The following is a 20,597-nucleotide window of genomic DNA, read 5'->3' as shown; positions in this document are numbered from 1 at the left end:
GCAGCTCTCCAGGAGAGAGAGAACCCTGAGCTCTGGTCCTTGTTTTGGTATCACTTACGTATTTATTAGGATTTACAAAGGTGATCATAGTTAATACCTTTTTTGCATTAGCTAAGACTAAATACAGCTACAGTCAGGGAGCTACTGTAATATTAGAGACAGAGGTGCTTGATGTCAGCCTGAGATAAGGGAGCTAAAAGGTATTTAAGTTGATTTAGAGGTTATCAATTTGAACAAGTTTAATAAACTTCATACTTAACTACAACAGAGTGGTAGCATCTCAGAGATAATTACAGTTTGAGGAGGGGGAGAGATAAGACTGAAAAAGGGCAAATGTGGGGTTTATCTTTGAAAAAAAGGAGGCAGGAAGTTATCTACCCATCAATTTAACTTCAATTCTTGAAAACATTTAGAATAAAGCAGTTCATAAGTACCTAGAAAATAAGTAGCTGAACAACACTATTTGTCAAGAAACGACTGTGTCAACTTAATCTAATTTCCTTCTGCACATGGTAACAGCTAGTGAACAGACAAGCAGGTATAGATGTCCTATCTTGCTTTTAACCAAGTTTTTAAAATCATCTCTGAGACATTCTCTTAGAAGGTTAGAAAAACATGATCTTGATTTAACTATAATAAAATGGGGGTAAAGGTGATTGAAAACCTACATTCAGAAACTAGTATTTCTTAGTGATCCACCATCAAAACAGAAAGATGTGAAAATTGGGACTTCTCATCTGTTTGCCTGGCCCAAACTACTTCAGTATTTTCATTGATGACCTTTGAAAATGGAGGAGTTTGAGCTTTACCAGACTCTACGTTGTGGATGGGGGAAGTATATGGATCTAATGACATGAAATATCATTCTCCATTTGTCCTGTAGCTAAAAGTTTTTGCCTACTTAATCAAGTTTGGGTAGTGTTTTAATCCCAGATAGAAAATGTTCCATTTCAAGTTAGCCTGATCTTATTGTTCAGATAACCTTTTTTACTCATATAGTATCTGTTGCTTTTAAGATGCTCTTGAGAATAGTCTATATCTGTTGTAGTCTGTATTTGAAGACAATATTGTCTGCCTTCACTGAAAAGAAGGGGTCAAATGGTACCTGAAACTCGAGTGAAATGGATGTTGCACAGGTACTAGTGACAAGTTCATTGAAAGCTATAGGACATATGAGGAGGAAAAGTAAGAAGGAACAGAACATCCTTGCTATCTCTAGAGGAAAGATGAGGAGAAGAACAGAACTAAAATAATCTACCAAGAGGATTACTTTTTCCCATGTTCATTATGACAGATTTCTTATAGTAGCCTGACAGTTTGCCACAATAAAATAGTATTGTGCAGTTTGTTTTTCTCATCCTCTTTGCCTAGTGCTGTCTCCTCAGTTTGAACCAACCAACCATTTTTGCAGTTTATTAAAAGACACATTTTTTAAACTCCCCTGCACTGGGGTGCAGTATCTCAGTGTGAAGTGAGCAATGCTATTATTTTATAGGACCAGGAACATCTTTGAAACTCCCTGGAACTAGCCAAGGTGGAGGTCCCAGCCCAGCTGTTAGGTATGTGATTATTTATTTATAGGAAATGTGACTCATAAAATACTCTACATAAATGAGCAAATCCTAAACTTAACATCTAAAATGACATGCTTCAGATGTAAGTGTTTAAAGTCTCTCTATTGATAAATACTACTCAACGTGAGGATAATGTGCTTAACACCTTCAGGCCAGTAACTCAGTCAGGAAGACCTATTACAGGATTTGTGAGACCCAGCACGCAAAGTGGACGGCCAGGTACTATGGAACAGGCTATAAAAACACCTCGAACAGCTCACACAGCTCGTCCAATTACTAGCGCTTCTGGGAGATATGCCAGGCTAGGAACGGTAAGCTATTCTTAGACTCTGCTCTTAGAGAGATGGCTTTCTTGACCATAATATATGGCACAGTGACATTGTAGTTGACTTAAAAGCTGTATCTCAAGCTTGAGGTAACTCAGTGTTTTTAATTTCTTGTTTAAAGTGTTTTCAAAGTAGGGTTTGAAAATATAACCTCTCATTAGGTTGCTAGTCTGTTTATGTATAAAATGTACATACAGACAATATCACAAGTTCTGTGAGACCAATTTTTATTCACTGAAGACCATGAAAAGTCTGTATCGTGATTTCACCTCAAACATGTTGAAGCCTCCTCTGAAAAACTTCAGTTTACTTTCAGTTTACTAAAAAGCAATTATTAGTGTCTCTGTATCTGTCACTTCAGAAGATAAGGAAAATTAACTTTACTAGTTTTATCCTATTCTATTAGCAAAATTAATACAATGCAACTGGCATGAATATGTAATGTAGATTAACATCACATTATTGGCAATACGTGATATCTTAATGACTTCTCACTCTCCTGGGTATGAACTCATCTCCCTGAACCTTTCTAGAAGATTTTTTTTTTTAGGTATCCCACCTACTTTCAGATCATCTAACAGTAAGTCCAAGCTACTTGTTTAGGCACATTATAATAAGTAGAGAAAGGGAAGAGAAGGGTAGCTCCAGAAGGCAATTCATCCCACCTTTTTTAAAGACTGTATGGGAGTAGGCAGTTGTCTTAGACTAGATTCCTGACTTTCCAAAAAACTGAAATTCTGTAAGATAAACCCCTATTTCACAGTATAGCAATGGATTTACAGATGCTTCATTTTTATTTTTCTTTGTATACTTCTGCTAATACTTTTAAATTTTTTATTAAAAATGCAAGGGATTTCCCACTGAAAAGTTTTTTTCTCTCCTTCAGGCCTCAATGCTAACAAATCCAGACGGCCCTTTCATAAATATGTCTCGACTGAATTTAGCAAAATATGCCCGTAAACCCAAACTGGCAAAGGTATGTAATTATTTTGGTTGACATTCTGATATCTATTTCTAACTTTCTGGGATCATTCCAATGTAATTATACATGGTATTGTGGACATGACCAATGATGTAAAGCTCAGAAAAATAGTGCATATTTATGTTCTGTTCACAAGCAGTAGTTATCAGACTTGAAACTGAAAACATGTCTGAAGAGGTAATGCTGATAGTATAAGCTGGGAAAAACATTTGGATAGAATAAAATATTCCATTGGTAAATAATCTTGAACTGTGCATATAGGAGTGAAAAAGGGTGGGGAAAAAAAAAAAAGAAAAAGCCCCAGCAGAACCTTCCTCAGTGCCCAGAAATGTACTTCTGTCATACAAATAGGTGGCAATACTGGCCTAAAAATGTTCAAATGGTTTGGATTTTTCCCTTTGATTTTATGGCATGAGTTGATACTCTTTTTATATATAAATATTTTATCTTTTCGCTCAGAACTTATTTTTGTTTTTAGTTTTGATCTTTTGATTGACAGTCATTGAAACTGAGGCTCTCTGCCAGCAGAATAGGTTTATCAGTATTTCTGTCCACCTTGTGTGTTTCAGCCCTGACTAGAGAGGACCTAAAGGTAGTGTAATGCTCTATCGCTCTGTGGCCTTTCAGCTGAATCTTTCCCCAACAGGACCAGTTGTATGGATAATGATGTTTTGTGTGCGTAGTTCATTCACAAAAAACAACTGTTGGGCTGAGACCAAAAATTCACTTTGCAGAAGGTATCAAAGGACTATCAGATGGACCCTTCTCTCATGAGTTATTTGGCTCGTGACCTAGAAGTGAAAGAACCTTTATATATTCAGTCTTTTTGGAGAAAGTCTGCTGGTGGAAGTCAGCTCCACCAGCCTAAAACTGCAGTTAATCATTTTTCATAAATGATTAGCAAATTCCTTTGGGGGTTTTTTAAGCTGCTTTTTAAAAACTGATTTAGACTGATTTAGGGCATTGTTTTTCAATGCAATTTTCTGAGGAAATAGGTCTTGTGTGATCAGTGTGTGCCCCACCCACTACTTACATCTCTGTCCTTTGGCCAATTAACCAAACTAGACAGATGAATAGATCTCAGCTATAGTGTGTTCCTTAAATTTCTTATCACTGGCTAGATAAGAAAGACTTGCAAACCAGCATCTCCACTGAGGAGAGTTACAAGTCAATTCTTTATCAGTTCTGAAAAAAATGCATGCCTTTTGTCCAATTATGTCCTGGCCAGTCAGTCAGCACAGACATCATTCTAAATCCATCAAAGTCAATAAAACAGGAGAATGTAAGAAGCCTGGGAAGAATTAAGGAACACAAGAGACATCCATAAGAAAGTAGGCTTTATTAGTTCATCTGTTTAAAGACAGCTAGCTTTTAATTGTTGGGTAACTCTATACATTGTTAAGTAGGTAGGTTAGCTGTTAGATGAAATATTTATTCTCAGTGACAGCTCTCAGGCATGCAACACTTTTTTAACAATTTTTTTTTAAATTAGCTTTCTCCTAGGTAGAGTAGCTCTGTCTTCCTTCAGTTTCGTGTGAAAAGAGGCTTAAGCCAAAAAATATGAAGCAACAGTCCTCCTGGTAACATCCGTAGACAGCAGTGCACTTGTCAGTATAATGAAGCTAATACATTATGACATTAATGTTTCACACAATGCAAAATCTAAGTTTAAAGTTGGAGCTACATGGATTTGTGACTTTTTTTTAAACAAGATAGCATTAAGGCTAAAGGCAAAGCAGGAGGTTAGACTGCAGACTGTACTTTGTGATAAGTCATTGATTAATGTTTTAAAGTTCTGTGAGCTGTCACCTTTCCCAGGTGCAAGGAGATGATAAATCCTGCAACTACTAAGTTCACATAATTAGCCTGTTTATTCATGTTGGTATGTGCTCCTCCTACTCAGCTCTTCCTTATGTGTTTACAAAGCATACTTATCACATCTGTCTTTAAAATAGATTATGTGTTTTTGATTGCATGACTATGTCTTCCTATGTGTTTAAGTATACAAGAATGGGCAAAATAAGTTTTCAAGTGACTTATGTCTGACTAGTCAGGTGCAGGACTAGTGCAGGAAGCCTCATAGTAGACATCTGAGATATCATCTGTCCCTAGAGAGAGCTCTACTAAATCTCAGTTAGCAATTGGTTTATGCCATGAAACAGGAAGTTTTATCTTTTTCAGCTTGTGGATTTTTAATAGAGTTACTCAGATAAATCTAGATATCTTTATACAAGTGAATGTCCACTCATTTAAATCTGTTTGATGGTCAGGGCCTATAGATAGTGGCAGTAAATTTCTCATGCCAGCCATCCAAAAAACGTCCTTTTTTATCTTTTTTAGATTTGCTTGCTTTCGTCAAATTCTTCCTTGTTATTGAACTAGAAGAGGAGATGTTTCACCGCTTCTTTATTTTCTCTTCTTTTATTATTTTCATTTTTAATCATCTTCTGTCTATTCTAATCTCCCCATAAATGTATTTTTGCTAATCATTCTTTACTGTCTTTTGGTTGTCTGTTCAGACCCTTTTCAGAACAAAAGTAGAAGAAAAGTAGGTTGAGATTTACTTTCCTCATCAGACATGACAATTCATCAGCAATTCTATAGTTTCCTTAAGGTTAATCTTTTAATAATTTTGCCTAAGAAAAGCTAGCAGAAGAGTCATGGAAAGCCTTTGGAGGATTGCTGGTTCATTCTTTCATTATTTCTTTCTTTATGTGACAGTTTTTTGGCTAGGGAAGTTTATATTTTATGATGCATAATTGCCTTGCAATTATTGTGGGCTAAGAACATGCTTATGAACAGTTACCGTAGCTCAGCTGATGCACATAACTTCTTTAAGCTTTGATGTTATGATGGTGTGTSTGAGCACCAAGTTTTAAAAGTATAGTATTGTTAGCATTTCTAATTTATGAGCAAAAAGGAAGTTGCAGATTTCAAAGTTCTGTAGGGTTTAAAGACTTTTTTTTTTCTGGATGACAAAAATTTGCTCAGCTACATTCTTAATAAGTCTGGTTTTAGGTTAATTAGATTTTGAACTACTTTAAGCACCTAAATGTACGTTGCAAAAAGTCTTTGTTAAATGGCTTGTTGATTTTACAGTTAAGAAGTCACAAAAACAATACTGGGATCTCAAATTTTCAATCACTTTCAAATTATAGCTACCTTTTTTTCTAAAATGACTTTAAGGACCAAAGATTAGAGCTTTCCTTTAATGACAATGTAGAACATCTATAGTTGTTTTCTATTCAAGTCATAATTAAATATAAATTTAGGCAATTGTGACTGTAAATGTGATTGCTATCAGAAAGAATTAACTTCTGCCTAGCGTAATCAAGAATCTGGATTCTTCTAGGATAATTTTAATTAATTTTTATCTTCAAACTTGACAATGTTTTAAATATTCTCTTTACAGGCATTGTTCGAATATATTTTTCACCATGAAAATGACGTAAAAAATGTGAGTAATCTCTACATTTCTTTTTCAGTTTTTATTAAGTCTCATTCTGTTATTTCTGTCAGTATTCTGCTAAATTAAGGATCTAACTAGTATGTCATATCTTAGTACAGAAATGAAGCTTTGAAAGATATTAAAAAGGAAGAAATCCTTTCTAGAAGTGTGATAATTTACAAATACCAAGATACCAGTTCATCTCTTTTTTCAGAAGCAGACTAACATTCTAATGCTATGAAAATTAGGTCCCTCAGCTATCAACATGAATAGGCCCCCATATTTAATGATTTGATGTTAACAGAATTTACTGGAGTAAAGAGATTCTGAAATACTTTTCTGATCTCTTTTAAAACAAAACTCAGTGTTCCACACTGTAAGGATAACCTAAAATATAAGAACCAAATATAAATCAATGCCTTTCTTACACTGCAAAGAGCATGAGAATATGAGAAGTGAGAAGATTTTCACTAAACCTGTTCCAAAAACATTTTGTTTTTACTGTCTGGATTATAGAAAAATTGCCAAATCATTGGCTTGCAGATTCAGCATAGTATCACAGCTAGGTATTTGGAGCTTTGTTATGTTTGTTCCTGTCCTGCTGGGGTCTGCCTTCAACTACCATCATTCTAGTTGCTGTATGTGGTTAATTTAACTGGATTACAGCACATCCTCTCACCACTCCTTGATGTGGTAGGTGTGTCACACGAGGCAGGTGTCACAACATACCCCAAAACAGACACACTGGATTGGACCAGAGTTGCATCTATCCAAATATCTTGCTTTAAACAGGGGTCAAAACATCTGCAAAAGTTATAATGTTAGAGCAAGCGCAGAATGATACTTCTCTCCACTACTCTCTCATCTTCCAGCAGTTTGCAGTTCAAGGATTTCTTGTGCAATTGATAGCTTGCATCTGTTGGCAGGTTTCTCATCTGTGAACTTGATCAGCCTCCTCTGACCCACTGTAAGGTTTTTGTATCTTCAGCATCCTATGTGAAAGACTTCCACAGCTTAACTACATAATAACTAAGAAATCACTTTTTTTTCCTTTAAAGCATTCTACCTACTAACTTCATTTACTATCCTCTGTTCTTGTACTGGGAGTCAGTGAATGATCAATTCCTTATCATGAATTCTTTGCCACTGTTTCTATAGACTTTTATAAGAGCCTTTCCCCAGTTGTTTATTTTTCACGTGGAAGAGTCCTAGCCAAATTAGTCATCAAATAAGAGCTTGAGTCCATGGAGCAGCATAGCTGGAACTACATACCGGATAGCTCAACTGCCTAGAAAGTTCAGAGTACCTGAGGCTTGACATTAAGTGATAAGTTACAAAAGATCATCCATTACTGGAAGAAGGTGAAAAAAATCTGACAAAAATAGTTTGAACTGAACATCATTGGACRTTTTGAACTACTGGGATGATTGTTTATGCAGTTAGGTAAAGGAAGAATAGAAATGAAAGATATTTGGTGAAACTGCAGTAAACTAAAATATCAACGGGAGATTGGACACTCTGGGAATTTAATTCCTTAGAGGTGAGGTATATTGTGGTCCTGATGGAAAGATTATATTGTCCATACCATTGTCTATAACATTTATTCCATGAAAGTTTTTCCCATTGATTTTTAACATCTTCTGTAGCAGAATCTGACAGTCTGCCCTAGGACTGAGGATTTTATAGTACTTTACCTAGCTCTGAGATTAATACAGTTTTCCTAATTATACAGTTTCCCTCCTACGTTATCCAAAACCTTTCTTCAGCTGTTCTTCCTATGTTACTGTACTGAATGGGCAAGATCAAGTTTGCGTACTTACTGTTTAAACTTTCAGAAATACTTAGATCAAGCTTGCAGAAGTTTTTTGGAAGCTCATCCAGGAAAATAATTAAATTACTGAATGAATAAAGTGTCAAAATATTTCATTACTCTGTTAGGTATAACCACACAGTTGAAATGGAATCAAAATTTCTGCTTGAAGTTTGTATGAAAGGACTGTTTCATGTCAATAGCGCGAAGCTGACTAAACAGTTACCGAATTTTCTGCAGCACTTCTGATGTGTGATTAGAGCTGAAGTTAAATTCCCAAGTTGCTGCTTTGATTCTGTCATTTTCAGCCAGTTGATCAGTAACACACAAAAAACCTTTTCTTGGCATTGACATAGATCAGAATGGTTTCCAAATGTACTGCAGTGTGATGCTTTTAATCTAGTATCAAATGATTATAGTTTCAAACTGTCAATTTATTGCAGAGAGTTCTTTTAAGAGTATTAAATTGCAATGCACTGTTAATCCAAAACATGGTTGAACCAGTAAGTGCAAGTGTCAGAACTGTCAGAGAGAAATAGCAATTAACATTTACTTGTTCTGGTACTAAACATTAAGAAAGTGGTTTTTTTGTGCCACTAATAATGAAAATACATGTTTGTTACTGAGAACCTAGTTCTCAGGAATAAAAGGGTCACTTAATAAGATGTCACGCATGTCTGTGAGCTACACTTTAAGGACATACAGGATCTCTAGGCTGGACAGATAATTTTAGATAATGCAAGCAATTTTCCAAGCACTCCAGAAAAATTTGTTAAAAAGTTGTTACATTATACTGTATGTATTTTGAAGTCCCTGATGAGAATCCAGGATCACTGTCTTTAAGGAAGAGTTTTGGCTATGTTTTTATAAGTAACCTAGCCACAAAATTTAAATCTGTATAAACAAAGAATGTCAGCTTAATCACCATTGTTTGTTGTATAATGACAGGGAGATCCACCTTTTTGGTTAATGATAGCATCCTGTAGAAATTTTGTTTGTGTCTCGGTTCACAGCCCAAGGTACCTTTATGATGTAATGTATATTGCTGAAGAGATATTTTTTGAAGTTGTTCTCTGTTCAGCTTGCTCTCTTTTGCTTGCTTTCTCTTGCTTGCTTTTACCCCTCTTTTGCTCTTCTGCATTTCCTTTTCCCCCATGTTAAATATAATGTCCTTGCCTCCATTTGAACCTCCTTATCTTCATTAATTTTCCTTAAACAAACAAAAAAACCCTCTTTAATTTCTCCTTACACTTCACTGTCCTACCAATGGCATTTCACTAATTCTTCTCACTTCTCCCTGAAAAGGGAGTGGTTGGTCATTTAGGATTCAACAGGGAAAGCGAGGATATGTTAACAGTTTAAAAGTTGATCTGGATCTCTGTTGATCATCCACTAGAATATTCAGTGTCATCTCTTGCGTCTTTGTACTACCCTCTACTGTGTAATGTTGTATATTCTTAAAAAACACTTTTCTGCATGAGATGAGAGCTTGGAAGTTATTAGATCAAAGCCTGGGAAACTGGCTTGCTTGTGTTACTCTGTAGACTGAAAAGCCTCTGCTGGCAGACCATCCACATGGGTGGAACTGGAAGACCAGTTCCTGCAGTTATATGTGCACCTAAGACGTGTAAAATTCTGCTCTACACCTGAAGAAGAGTGTGGAAACTGAAGAAGCAGATTGTTTCTTTTCGTCCACGGTTCCCCAGTAAATTAGTAGCAGTTTTAGCCCAATATTTCCAAAGATCAATTTTTTTATAATTCATATGAAGAGTTTTCTACAAACAAAGCACAAAAGTAGTGGAAAGGGTATCCTTCCTTTGTCACTTTGTTGATCTAGAATGGTCTGTACTTTTTTCCACCTCATTATTATTTAAAAATCAAAGATAGTTTTATTATTTCAGTTCTGCTTAGTATTCAGACAGCCTATAGAAAGAAAAAAATGCCTCAGCAGTTTCAGTCAAGGAATAGCATTAATCAGTGTGCCTTCAGCCGGACAAACAGTGCTAGGAACTCAGTTCAAATTAAAAGTAAATACATCTATAAGCTATCAATTATCAGAAACTGGGGGGGTGGAGGAAGAGAAGAGAAGCACTTTGCTTCTTCGGCACTTGAAAATACATTCAAAATTCTTTCATTTTACTTAATGAATAATTAAACAGTCCTCTGAAGAAATTATTATTACCTTATGCATTAGTGTTCTTGACTTGTTTGACTTTCGGACTGATATATATTCAATAACTGGCTTTCTGTACTCCTTGAGCTACTTTTAAAAGACATTTTTGTGGCTAAATGCTGTGAGAGCAGGGCAGTTTAAGAGGCTTCTCCAAAAATAGTTCAGCTTCTACTTATTTCAGCGTTAGACCGTGACGTCGTATTCTGCCATTATTCTTAGGTGAGTAATGATGACCATGCACTTTGTCCTGAGAGAGAACAATGAACGCACAATATATATTTGAGGTCAATAGTCATGACCTGTGATATTTTCTTGGTTCTTCCTAACAGTCTGAAGTTTATACTCTCTGATAGGAAACTATTTATAATGGAATTGTACTGGATTTACAAACAAACTATAAAAATCCTGAAGACACTTGCTAAAAGGAATTGTCTTATATTGACTCTGGCTGATGTCCTTTACTCAGCACTCTGATAAACTATCATATGCTAATTTATCTACAAACAAGTCAATATCTGTCACTGGGAGAATTTTTGCCATTGAACAGCATGAGAAAGAAGCAGTAGACACTTACTATAGTTTTTGTATATCTAATTTTTCTTGTTGCATACAATCTCATGTATGAAATTAGTAAGTTTCAAACAAATGTACATTTATGAATTTCATTTTGCAGTGCTATAGTAAAGGCTTGTAAGCCTACAAGCTGTTTTATTCTGAGTTACAGCTGGTAGAAAATTTGGAAGTCTTAGTTATACTACAGTTTAACGAAGGAGAGTAATGGTAAAAAAATTCTCGGAATGATGCTAAATATAGTTACAGCTAAAGCATCTGCTTTCTTTTTAATTTAAAAATTGCTCTGATTCATTCTTTATAAAAACTGCTTTTCACCAGAAAAAAACACAAGTATTGGGGTTTGTTTATTTATTTATTTATTATTTGCACAAATATAAGAACTGAGAGTAAAATAAATCTCTTGCATTAATTCTGAAATGCTTCTCTGGGCTGATATTGTTATTGATACAGATTACTGTATACAGGAATAACTGTGCTAAGTGTGCTATAGAGTAATAGTTTCAGCTGACTGGCATTCCCGGATAATGAGCAGTATCCTAAAGCTATCAAAACTTTTTGGACGGTCAGTGTTTAAGATGTATATTAGAAGTGAAAATCCTTGAAAAGAAATAGCAGTATTTGCCATTCTATGAAAGGAGTAAATCACAATCCATGATGTCTTCCTCTACTGCTTATTAATGCAACTACACTAATACTCAGCAAGGCACAGGAATGCAGGAGACTGAGAACACCTATTATTGTTATTATAGATTGGTTTTAAATTAATGTGCTATGCAGACTGTACATTGATTTGTACCTAAACTTTTCAATTAAAAAAAGTTTCCTGTAAACTATGAGAGTAAATTATGCTAGCAGTTGGTATTGACATAGCAAGGTGAAGGCTTTGACTTTTAAAAGTTTGTTTTAATCAAGTTACTGATATTTCAAAGGCCACATTATCAAAAGATTTTGTTGTGATGCCAGCAGAAAGTATATCTACTAGCATGCAAAAACCTGACATTTATATGTACAAAGCCTTTTCAGGCAAACACCTTTTAGAAATATTGGTAACATTTATAGTATTTCTGGATTAACATTTTTGTAATTGCATGTAAAATATCAGAAACAAGACAGTATGTTGACTGTTTTTAATAGGAAAACATAAAACCAGGAATTACTTAATTTCAGAAACTAGTTTCAAAATTAAGTCATGCTTTGTTTCTTGATGCTGGGTAATAAGATTTCAGGATCTGCACAAATAGATACTGAACTGCTGATGTTATTATCTACTGAGCCTGAAGCACTCTTGCTTCCCCCTCTCCAATAGGAACCAGAGTTGTTAGCCTTGCATAAAACAGTTATCTGAAACAATTAGGGTACCAGAATGGAAGCTGAATGTATAGCTACAGAAAGGATAGTTGTTTGAAATTCAGTCTTTCTCCTTAAATACTTGTCATGAGAACATGCAAAGGAAGGCTCTTTAAAACACGTATTATTTGTAGTTTGGCCTATACTCATTTTAAGTGACTGCTCATGCTGCATTAGAAACAGGTGTGGGGTTTGGCAGACACACAGGTTCTTTTTTTATATGTGAGAACACAAGAAAAATAAGTGATGTTTCAATCTCAGCTGCTTTCCAAAATTTTCCCAGTGAACTGTATTGGGACAAAATTGCTTATATAGCTTCAGATTAAAGTATTTGTGGAGAAGAGAAACTGATAATTTCTGTCCTGAAGCAGACTTCTTCCCTGTCATAGCTGTAGTGTCCAGAGGCCGTATTGTGCAATTTGCCATTAAGAAACAACAACAGGCAACCAAAATAAGCTTTGGTCCGTGAGATCCACCTGTCTGAGGGCTTCAAGGACTCCACATGCCTGGAAGAACTAGTGAATTCAGAGCTCCTCAGTTTTCTCTATTCTGTCACAGAAGCTGGAACTGACAGCCCTCTCTTTCTGATTTAGGAGACAGTAAATGCAACTCCATAGCCTGAATTGCTACTGGAAACAAATTATTCTCTTCCACAAAGTCAAAAGACATCAACTTGCCTAAGTTGTCATAGCTCCAGTGACTTTGCTGAACTATGCCAAATCTACACCTGCCAAATATCAGGTTCATGCAGCCTGTTTATTAGCAGGAGGAAAAGGAATAAAACCCAGTGGTAGATGTCACTAAATTAGGCTGTTTCTGGTATTTTGAACATTCAGATGACGCTATCCTGGAAATTATTGGTTCCTCTGCTACAGAGTGGCCAGAACTCTTCCATATTGTTCCTAATAGAAGTCTAGTTTCTAATTCTATGGTCTGCAAAACATTTACAAAAAAAGAATGTATATTTTATTGCAAAAATACTGCTTTAAAGCTTTTTAGACTATTTCTGGTGGTATCCCTAAAACAGAAGGAACAAATGTAGCATGGCTTTGATATATTCTGGGAGAAACTAAATTTAAAAAAAAAAAAAAGGAAAACTAATAATTGCTTATTTGGTAGGTTTTGGTACAGAACAGGCATCAATTTGTTTTGACCAAAGTGCTGAAATTTGCTTTTTCATGCAAAACATGAAAAGGCATAGATTCTATTTGTGGCAACCCATGGTAGCACATTGATTAGCATACCTACTTTTCAGATATATCAGATGGAAGAGGTTTTAGAACTCCACCGTCTCCAGTAGCTGTCTATTTCTTAGAATATTTGTCTATTTTAATTCATAGAATAGTTATCTACATCATAGGCTTTGTAAAGGAAGAAGTGTTTCCCACTGAACATGTCTGAGAGTTCCCAGAAGTGGAGGCAGCCTCATAGTAGTAATGAGATGACAATTTTTTCAGTATTTCAAACTGGCTCAACTGATTTGTTTGTTCTAGTATATTTTTGCTTGTTTTCAACAAGCTGTAGTGAAGGTAGATGGGAAGCTGGAAAAGAATGTGATAGCTCATACAAATATTCTGTATACTCTGAAGCAGCAAATCGGCAGTCTAATCAAATGAATTTCATATTTTCTCTTGGAATTACTAGAAACTATTAGGATTACATGTTTTTATAGGGACAAATTATCCTTTCAGCTATTTTATGTAATAAACTGTACAAAATAGTAAACATAAAACAGTGCACCCTCCTCAAATTTACTGGGGCTCTTTGCTCAAACTTATCCCTTTACAAAAGTCTTTCCATTGTTCACTTCATTTTCTTTTTCTTTGCATAAACACAAGAAGTATTAATGTTACAATGATGGGTTTGTTTTGAAAGGCTCTAGATTTGGCAGCCCTTGCCACTGAGCATGCACAGTTCAAGGACTGGTGGTGGAAAGTCCAAATTGGGAAGTGCTATTATAGGTAAGCCATTTTTTGTTTTTTCTGTGATGAGTGAGTGTGGGTGCTGGACCTAAGCTGCTGTATGTACTGTGTAATATTGGAGATTGAGAAATACACTGTGTATTTAGCTGGCAAGTACTGTGCTTATAGTTAAATATTCTTTAACAACTGAGGAGATTATGCTCAACTACTTGAGGTAAAGGCAGCAACAGTGACTACCTTTAAGTAACTGAACTATTTGCATCTTCATCTTTGTTAAAGTGCTTCAAAATCACTGCCTGAAAATTCAGTAAATAAATACAGAAAACTGTTGTTAAAACAAACTGTCCAAAAAAAATTACAGTATTAGATTGAGAAAATAACTGCTAGTGAAGGCTTCAACTTAGTGAAATAATAAAAAATGAAATATTTATGTTAGACGCTTTCTGCCAGTGGTGCATTGCCCAAGAAGTACCAAACAGTTTGAAAGATGGAGCCAAGGCCCAGGGGTGGCACCCAGGACGCAAGTGCCTGACACAAATGACTTAGGACTATGACTTTCTGAAGAGAGGGCAGCAACAGCAGGGAGGCGAGCTTGCTGCGCACAGCTTGGACTGGTTGCTGAGGTGCTAGCTATGACTGTGACAGCCAGTTCTGCCAAATCAGGTGAAGCTGCTTCTGTTACAACCCATAATTCAAACAAGTACTGAGGCAGCTCTCCCTTTCCTTGGGACACTGCTTGTCCCATGAATGTAAAACACAAGGAATGTACTGGTTATTACAAAACTGAAGCATCATCTGCAGTCTTTACAATTGTATAAGCAATACTTGTATGAGCAGGCTGATAATGCAAAGCAGTTAGTCCTTTAAAATTCCATGTTCCTTGATGTATCGTGGTCTGAAACCATTTCAGATGCCTAAACTAATGAAATTCTTCACTATCCTTAACCTTTATTTGACATTCTTTAGTAGATTAGGCTGATTTTTTTGAGCTTAGAGGTCATTCATCACTTTCGTGATTTTTATGAGTAGTGCTATAGAGAGTAAAGCATCCAAGCAGGCATATGTGCTTCCAACATCAGGAATACATTATGTACCTATTGACTATGTTTCTTTGCTCACCTAGTATATGTGCTCTTTGGCTGAGGGAAAGAAAAGGCAATTTAGATGTGAGAAAATGTACATTTTCACTGTTGTTGAAATGATACAAGCCTCCTAATCTGAGACATTTTGTAGTTTATTTGGCACATACGGATCACTGCAAATTATTCTAGAGTAATGCAGTATTGCAAAACAAATGCTCTTGATATGAAACAGACTCCTGCAGGGTTTACATGCCATACATTCCCCCAAGAGCAAGCCAACAAGTGGTCTTCATGAACAGTCTAAGCTGTGGTGCAGTTTAAAATAYGGCATATTTTTTCAACACACAGTTAAAGGTTTTTAATATCCCAGCTTCTGTTGGGACAATGTTGCCTAGAGGATTAAGCTGGCAGATTTATGTGCAGGAGGGACAGGAACTCAGTGTGGAATGAGACAATAGATAGGAATAGGGACTGGGGAGAGAAGAAATGCTGATTGAAAGCTGCCAGTGAGTGTAGGGAGCCTGGGACAGGCTAAGCAAGGAGATCAAGAGCCATTGTACAGTGAAGACAGGTTGAATAACAATAAAAGTCCTAGTAGCCATGGATGAGGAACCTGGAGAGTAAGGGAACTCTCTGGGCAAAGAAGTTAGGACTGTGTGCTCAGTGATACAAGAACACAAATTGACAAATGTTTTGAAAGGAAAATTGGAAGCTGGAGGAGAGCAAAGTAAAAGAGGAGTCAGGAAGGATGAAGAAAAAAAGAATACCTAAACAAGACAACTTTGGACTGGGCAGGAATGCCCAAGGAGCAGAAATATGGGATTATAATGAGATAGTGCCAGTTGGGACAGACAAGACTGGACCTCTCTGTCACATGTATATGAAAAGCCAGAAACATAGTTACCCCAGCCAGAATACATTCCCCTCTGGAGACCTGGGCAGAACCCAGGAATGGCAATTCTCACCTTCCTCTGCAATCAGCAAACTTCCATGAAAACGGCTGGAAATGTATCCTACTCTCCCTATTCATGGTCCACCAAAAGAGTGACAATCTTACTGTTTCTATCTGTTATTTGGCCAAGTGCTAGAGGCCTCTACTACTGTATATAGAGCAGTAGTTTTCGTGTGGGACTGTGGATTACTTGTAAGGGTACTTACAAAAGTAACTGAGAAAGGAATCTATTGTTAGTAAGCGTAAATGTGTTAAACAGGGTTCTGTGCCTTCACTGGGAAACTCATGGGGACCACAGATCAAAAAAGTCTGAAACTCACTGATCTAATGGCAGCAATATCTTTTTATGTGGGGAGATTTATTTTTTTTTGCTTGTTTCAGTTGAAGAAAAAAGAGCACATAAAAATAGTATTAAAAGAGTGTAAAGATTATATGGTCAAACAGTCAAAAAAGTTGATGTGCAATCAGTCACTATGCACCTATATATGACAGCCTTCAATACCTTTTGTACTGATCAGAATGGATCTGTCCTAGGGGTAAATAGGGTTTATGAACCAAAGGGGACTTGTCTATAGGAACCTGATTCCTTTGTCACAGAATACAGAAAGTAGCAAATAGATCAGGGAATCAAAAGGTATGTGATGGTTACATGGATGAGGCCATGAATACTTACTGGAAAATGTATGTTCTGTCTTTTCTTCTGGCACAGATGATGGGGTCACACCAGTTTTCAAAACAAGCTCACTAAACATGCTTTTTGTTTTGCCAATGCCCAGAGACCCAGTGTTCTGCTGATAAGAACTGTAGCTGAAATCAACACAAGATGAGCTTTGACCAAGAAATGCAAAATTGTAAAATTTGGTTTTAAGCGTTTTATATAGGACACCCAAAGCTTGTGACAATTTTTTATATCTTAAACATTGTCAGTTCACTTCACAATTATATTATTAATGGACTTATTTTCATGTCTGAAAACTCGGCTACCCTAGTGATCAGCACCAGTCATTATCTTCAGTTATTCAAAACATTATTTAAATAGACTGTATTCTCACACATAAAGAACAGAATCACACAATGAGGAGAAAAAAATAATTGCTCATTAACTACTGCATAGAGCAAGAAGAAGTCCTATGAAAACTAATACATCATTATTCAATTAGATAGCACCAGAAGGCTGCATGTATAAGAGGGGACTGACTTAAGATTTCATGGATTTGCCTTTCTAATAGTTTTTGAATGCTTGTCTTTGTAGCCTAAATATATTTAAGAGCATATTTTTTGTTCACATGCACACAAATATAAAGTATACTTTTGGATAGATCCTGTTTGGTTTAGTATCCACTGTTTTCTAATGTAATAAGTATATAAAAAAACACAAAAAATTTTTATGTCTATCTGTTATCTCTTTTAGGTTAGGATTGTATCGAGAAGCTGAAAAACAATTTAAGTCCGCTCTCAAGCAACAGGACATGATTGATACAATCTTGTATTTGGCAAAAGTAAGTCACTGATTTGCTTATTTCAGAATGAAGTAAAATTCCAACCTATCCCTGAAAAGTCCATATACCAGAATAGCTGAGCATCCAGCTCGATACACTGTAAAGTTTTATAATGTATGACCTCCGCACTGACTTGAGGCAATGCATGTTAACAGTTAAAGCAGAATTGATGTATATAATTTAAAAATATATTTTGGAGCTTCCAGGTTTCACAAAAAAACCCAACTTTCTTCTACCTTACTGTGTTCTTTGCAGTCAACTCTGGTGAGGAATATACAGCTAAAGAATTATTGGAGTTTCAGTATGGAAAACAATGTAGTTATCTATGGTCTCCTAGGAAACTAATGCAATAAATCAGTAAGTGACGAGTGAAGCTCAAAAACCTAGTTTCACAAGCAAAATCAAAATAAAGGGAGCTTACAGGAAGCAGTCAGAGACCTTGAAACAGAGACTGCTATGTCAAAATAAAGGCATTAAAAGCTTTAAAAGAACAGCTGGCACAGCTAAGCATTGGAATTACTTGTTTGTGAGGGTACACGTCAGATTCTAGACATTTTCCGAGGCACTCAAGAAGAGATGGTCTGTGAAAAACTAAGACTGCATTTTGCTTCCTCTAGTCCTAGAAGATGAAATCAGTTGGTATTTGTCAGCCCCCTTCAAGCCAGCTGTCACAGATCTATCCAAAACAAGTCATCACTACTAGTAGATAATTCAGATATTCATATTATGGTACTTGCTCATATTATGATATTTGCTGTACCTTTATATTCCTTGAGTAATTTACATTTAGTATTTAAACTATTATAATTGGTATCTGAAGACTTGTCTTCAGTACAACAGCTTGTTTGAGTTAGTTTACTCAATTTAGCTAAGTCATTCTAGATTTCGGTCACTAGCAGGAGTAACTCTGCAAAACACTTGAGCTACACAGAGTGATAAAATTAGTAGAGTAATTGGATTTACAAAACCAGTGATTTGTAATGGGAGCTATGCACACCCTCCCCATATCATTACTAGCCTATGTAGGAACAGCACTTGAACTTCTACCTCCCACTCCATAGACCAGCTAGCTCAAGTATAAGGCATCACACAACATGATTTATAGACTGTGGGTGGACAGGCAATAGGGCATTGAGTTACTTCTCAGTCTGATAATACTGGAACAAGAAGGCTAGAGTTAAGCAGCCATTGAAAAATAATAGGGTTGCATCAAGTTCTGTGCAAACTGATAGACACCATGGCACCAATCAGTTTTCTAGTTATGTTCATTATTACAAGAGCTATCAAAATTCTTTTTTTACTGAAAGCTAAATCTCCTTTGAAATGTAACTTATGGAAAAATAAAAGACTGAAAGAAAGCTAAAAAATAAAGACCCTTTTTATACAAGTCAGGAATGCTGAGAATTTACAAAGTATTCCATGACCCAGCAGATCTGGAAATGGGATTTTTGTGCCAGAAATAGGAGAGATTCCAAAGAGAAAATCCAGGTACTCTGCATTTAGCATTTAAAGCTAAATGACTGTAGCTATAGTACTTTTCAAGAACAGGTCTCCCCAAAGTAGCTGTGGTACGTGGAACTTCGTCCCGCCCATCTTTTCATTTCTTCTGTCACCCATGGGGACAGTGGCTGTACCGCAGAGATACAGGGCCGTGTGATACGTGGCGTGCTTGAGCATGGGAATTCCTTAGTAGAGCTTGTGGCCATGTTGCCTTGGCTCAGTGTTTGCACAGAGGATCTGTAGTGAGTGTATCTTTGGAATGAACCTCCAGATGAAGCATGGACCAGACCTTGAGTCATTATGTTCAGAAAGCATAGTTCATAAACAAACAAGCAAACAAAGGTAAAAAAGGAACAGTTCTAGTGGAGCTTCCTGTCCTCCATTTTTTGCATTTTTCCTCTAAGAATATGAAGATAGCTGTGCTTCATAGCTAGATCAGATTTAAAAAAAAAAAAGTTAATTAAAATTCTCTCTCTTAGTTCCAAAAAAGTTGAATTATTTGAAGGTGTGTCAGTATGCACTGGCTTACTGCACTTATTTAAGATTAATTAAACTCAGATAAGTCACTCACATATGTAATACTTCTTAGAAATAAAACAACCAGCCTAGGCTCCTGCTAATTAAGAAGTTATACCCAGCTATCATGTATTCTCTTTCATCTGTGTACTTTCCACTGAAACTTTTTATGGAATAATTTTGGTGTAGAAAACTCTTGCTAAGAGAAAATGAAACTTCAAAAGGTGATTAAAGAAAGGAGAATGGAGCATGACAGCCACAACGGAGGCATTCATTTAAAGTTTAAAATTTAATGCAGACATTAAATCCATCAGAGCTTGTGGCACAGTTTATAAATGAAAAATTATAGCAAATTATTTGAAGACAATTTTAGATACAGTGACATGTACAGATGGAGTGAATTAGGAATAAACCATTGGTTTAAAATATATCTTTAATTGCTGGTGTCACTGGTGCAGTCTTAGTCTACCGGGTACCAACCTTTCCACAAAACACAACCCCTTCACTATTTTATTGCTTGTATTGCTTTTTATTGCTTTTTAAGCTAGTTTCCTAGCTTAATACAGGGCATGCAAGTGGTAGCAGCAAAATGACTGGGAAAAAATTGCCGCCCCCCTTTTTTTTTGTCGGTGATCAATTTGAAATGGCAGTCCTTTTACTAGGAAGGCATTCACAGTCTGCAATTCTTTGACATTAAGAATGACACTGTACTCTCAGGAATACAAGTAATGTTGATATTTTTTTCTCCATTGCATCACAAGATATTTTTGTCAGAAGGATACCAGTCACAGAGTGTTTCCCCTTTTTAGTCATATCAATTATTACCTTTATTTAATGTAATATTTCTCCAAGGGGAGCATTTAAAGCACTTTCACCAATCAGTTAGAGACAGA

The 20,597-nt window shown here is 36.0% G+C and overlaps 1 protein-coding gene across 6 annotated transcripts in view; it reads left to right on the top strand.

Annotated features, from left to right (window-relative positions):
• Positions 1 to 20,597, top strand: part of TTC8 (tetratricopeptide repeat domain 8) — a 36,051-nt gene that overhangs the window by 5,370 nt on the left and 10,084 nt on the right. For 2 of the 6 annotated variants that reach the window (XM_026079665.1, XM_026079664.1), the window contains 6 exons: positions 1,496 to 1,559; positions 1,726 to 1,885; positions 2,787 to 2,876; positions 6,295 to 6,339; positions 14,109 to 14,194; positions 17,601 to 17,688. In XM_026079665.1, coding sequence (XP_025935450.1) covers positions 1,799 to 1,885; positions 2,787 to 2,876; positions 6,295 to 6,339; positions 14,109 to 14,194; positions 17,601 to 17,688 — 396 coding nt within the window. In that variant the 5' untranslated portion in view covers positions 1,496 to 1,559; positions 1,726 to 1,798. The remainder of the gene's footprint in view (positions 1 to 1,495; positions 1,560 to 1,725; positions 1,886 to 2,786; positions 2,877 to 6,294; positions 6,340 to 14,108; positions 14,195 to 17,600; positions 17,689 to 20,597) is intronic. The other 4 variants (XM_026079669.1, XM_026079667.1, XM_026079666.1 and 1 more) reach the window with 3 other exon arrangements.

Source organism: Apteryx rowi, unplaced genomic scaffold (assembly GCF_003343035.1).
Source record: "Apteryx rowi isolate R43461 unplaced genomic scaffold, aptRow1 scaffold_5, whole genome shotgun sequence".
Taxonomy (NCBI): domain Eukaryota; kingdom Metazoa; phylum Chordata; class Aves; order Apterygiformes; family Apterygidae; genus Apteryx; species Apteryx rowi.
This window is presented reverse-complemented; position numbering and strand designations above follow the sequence as displayed.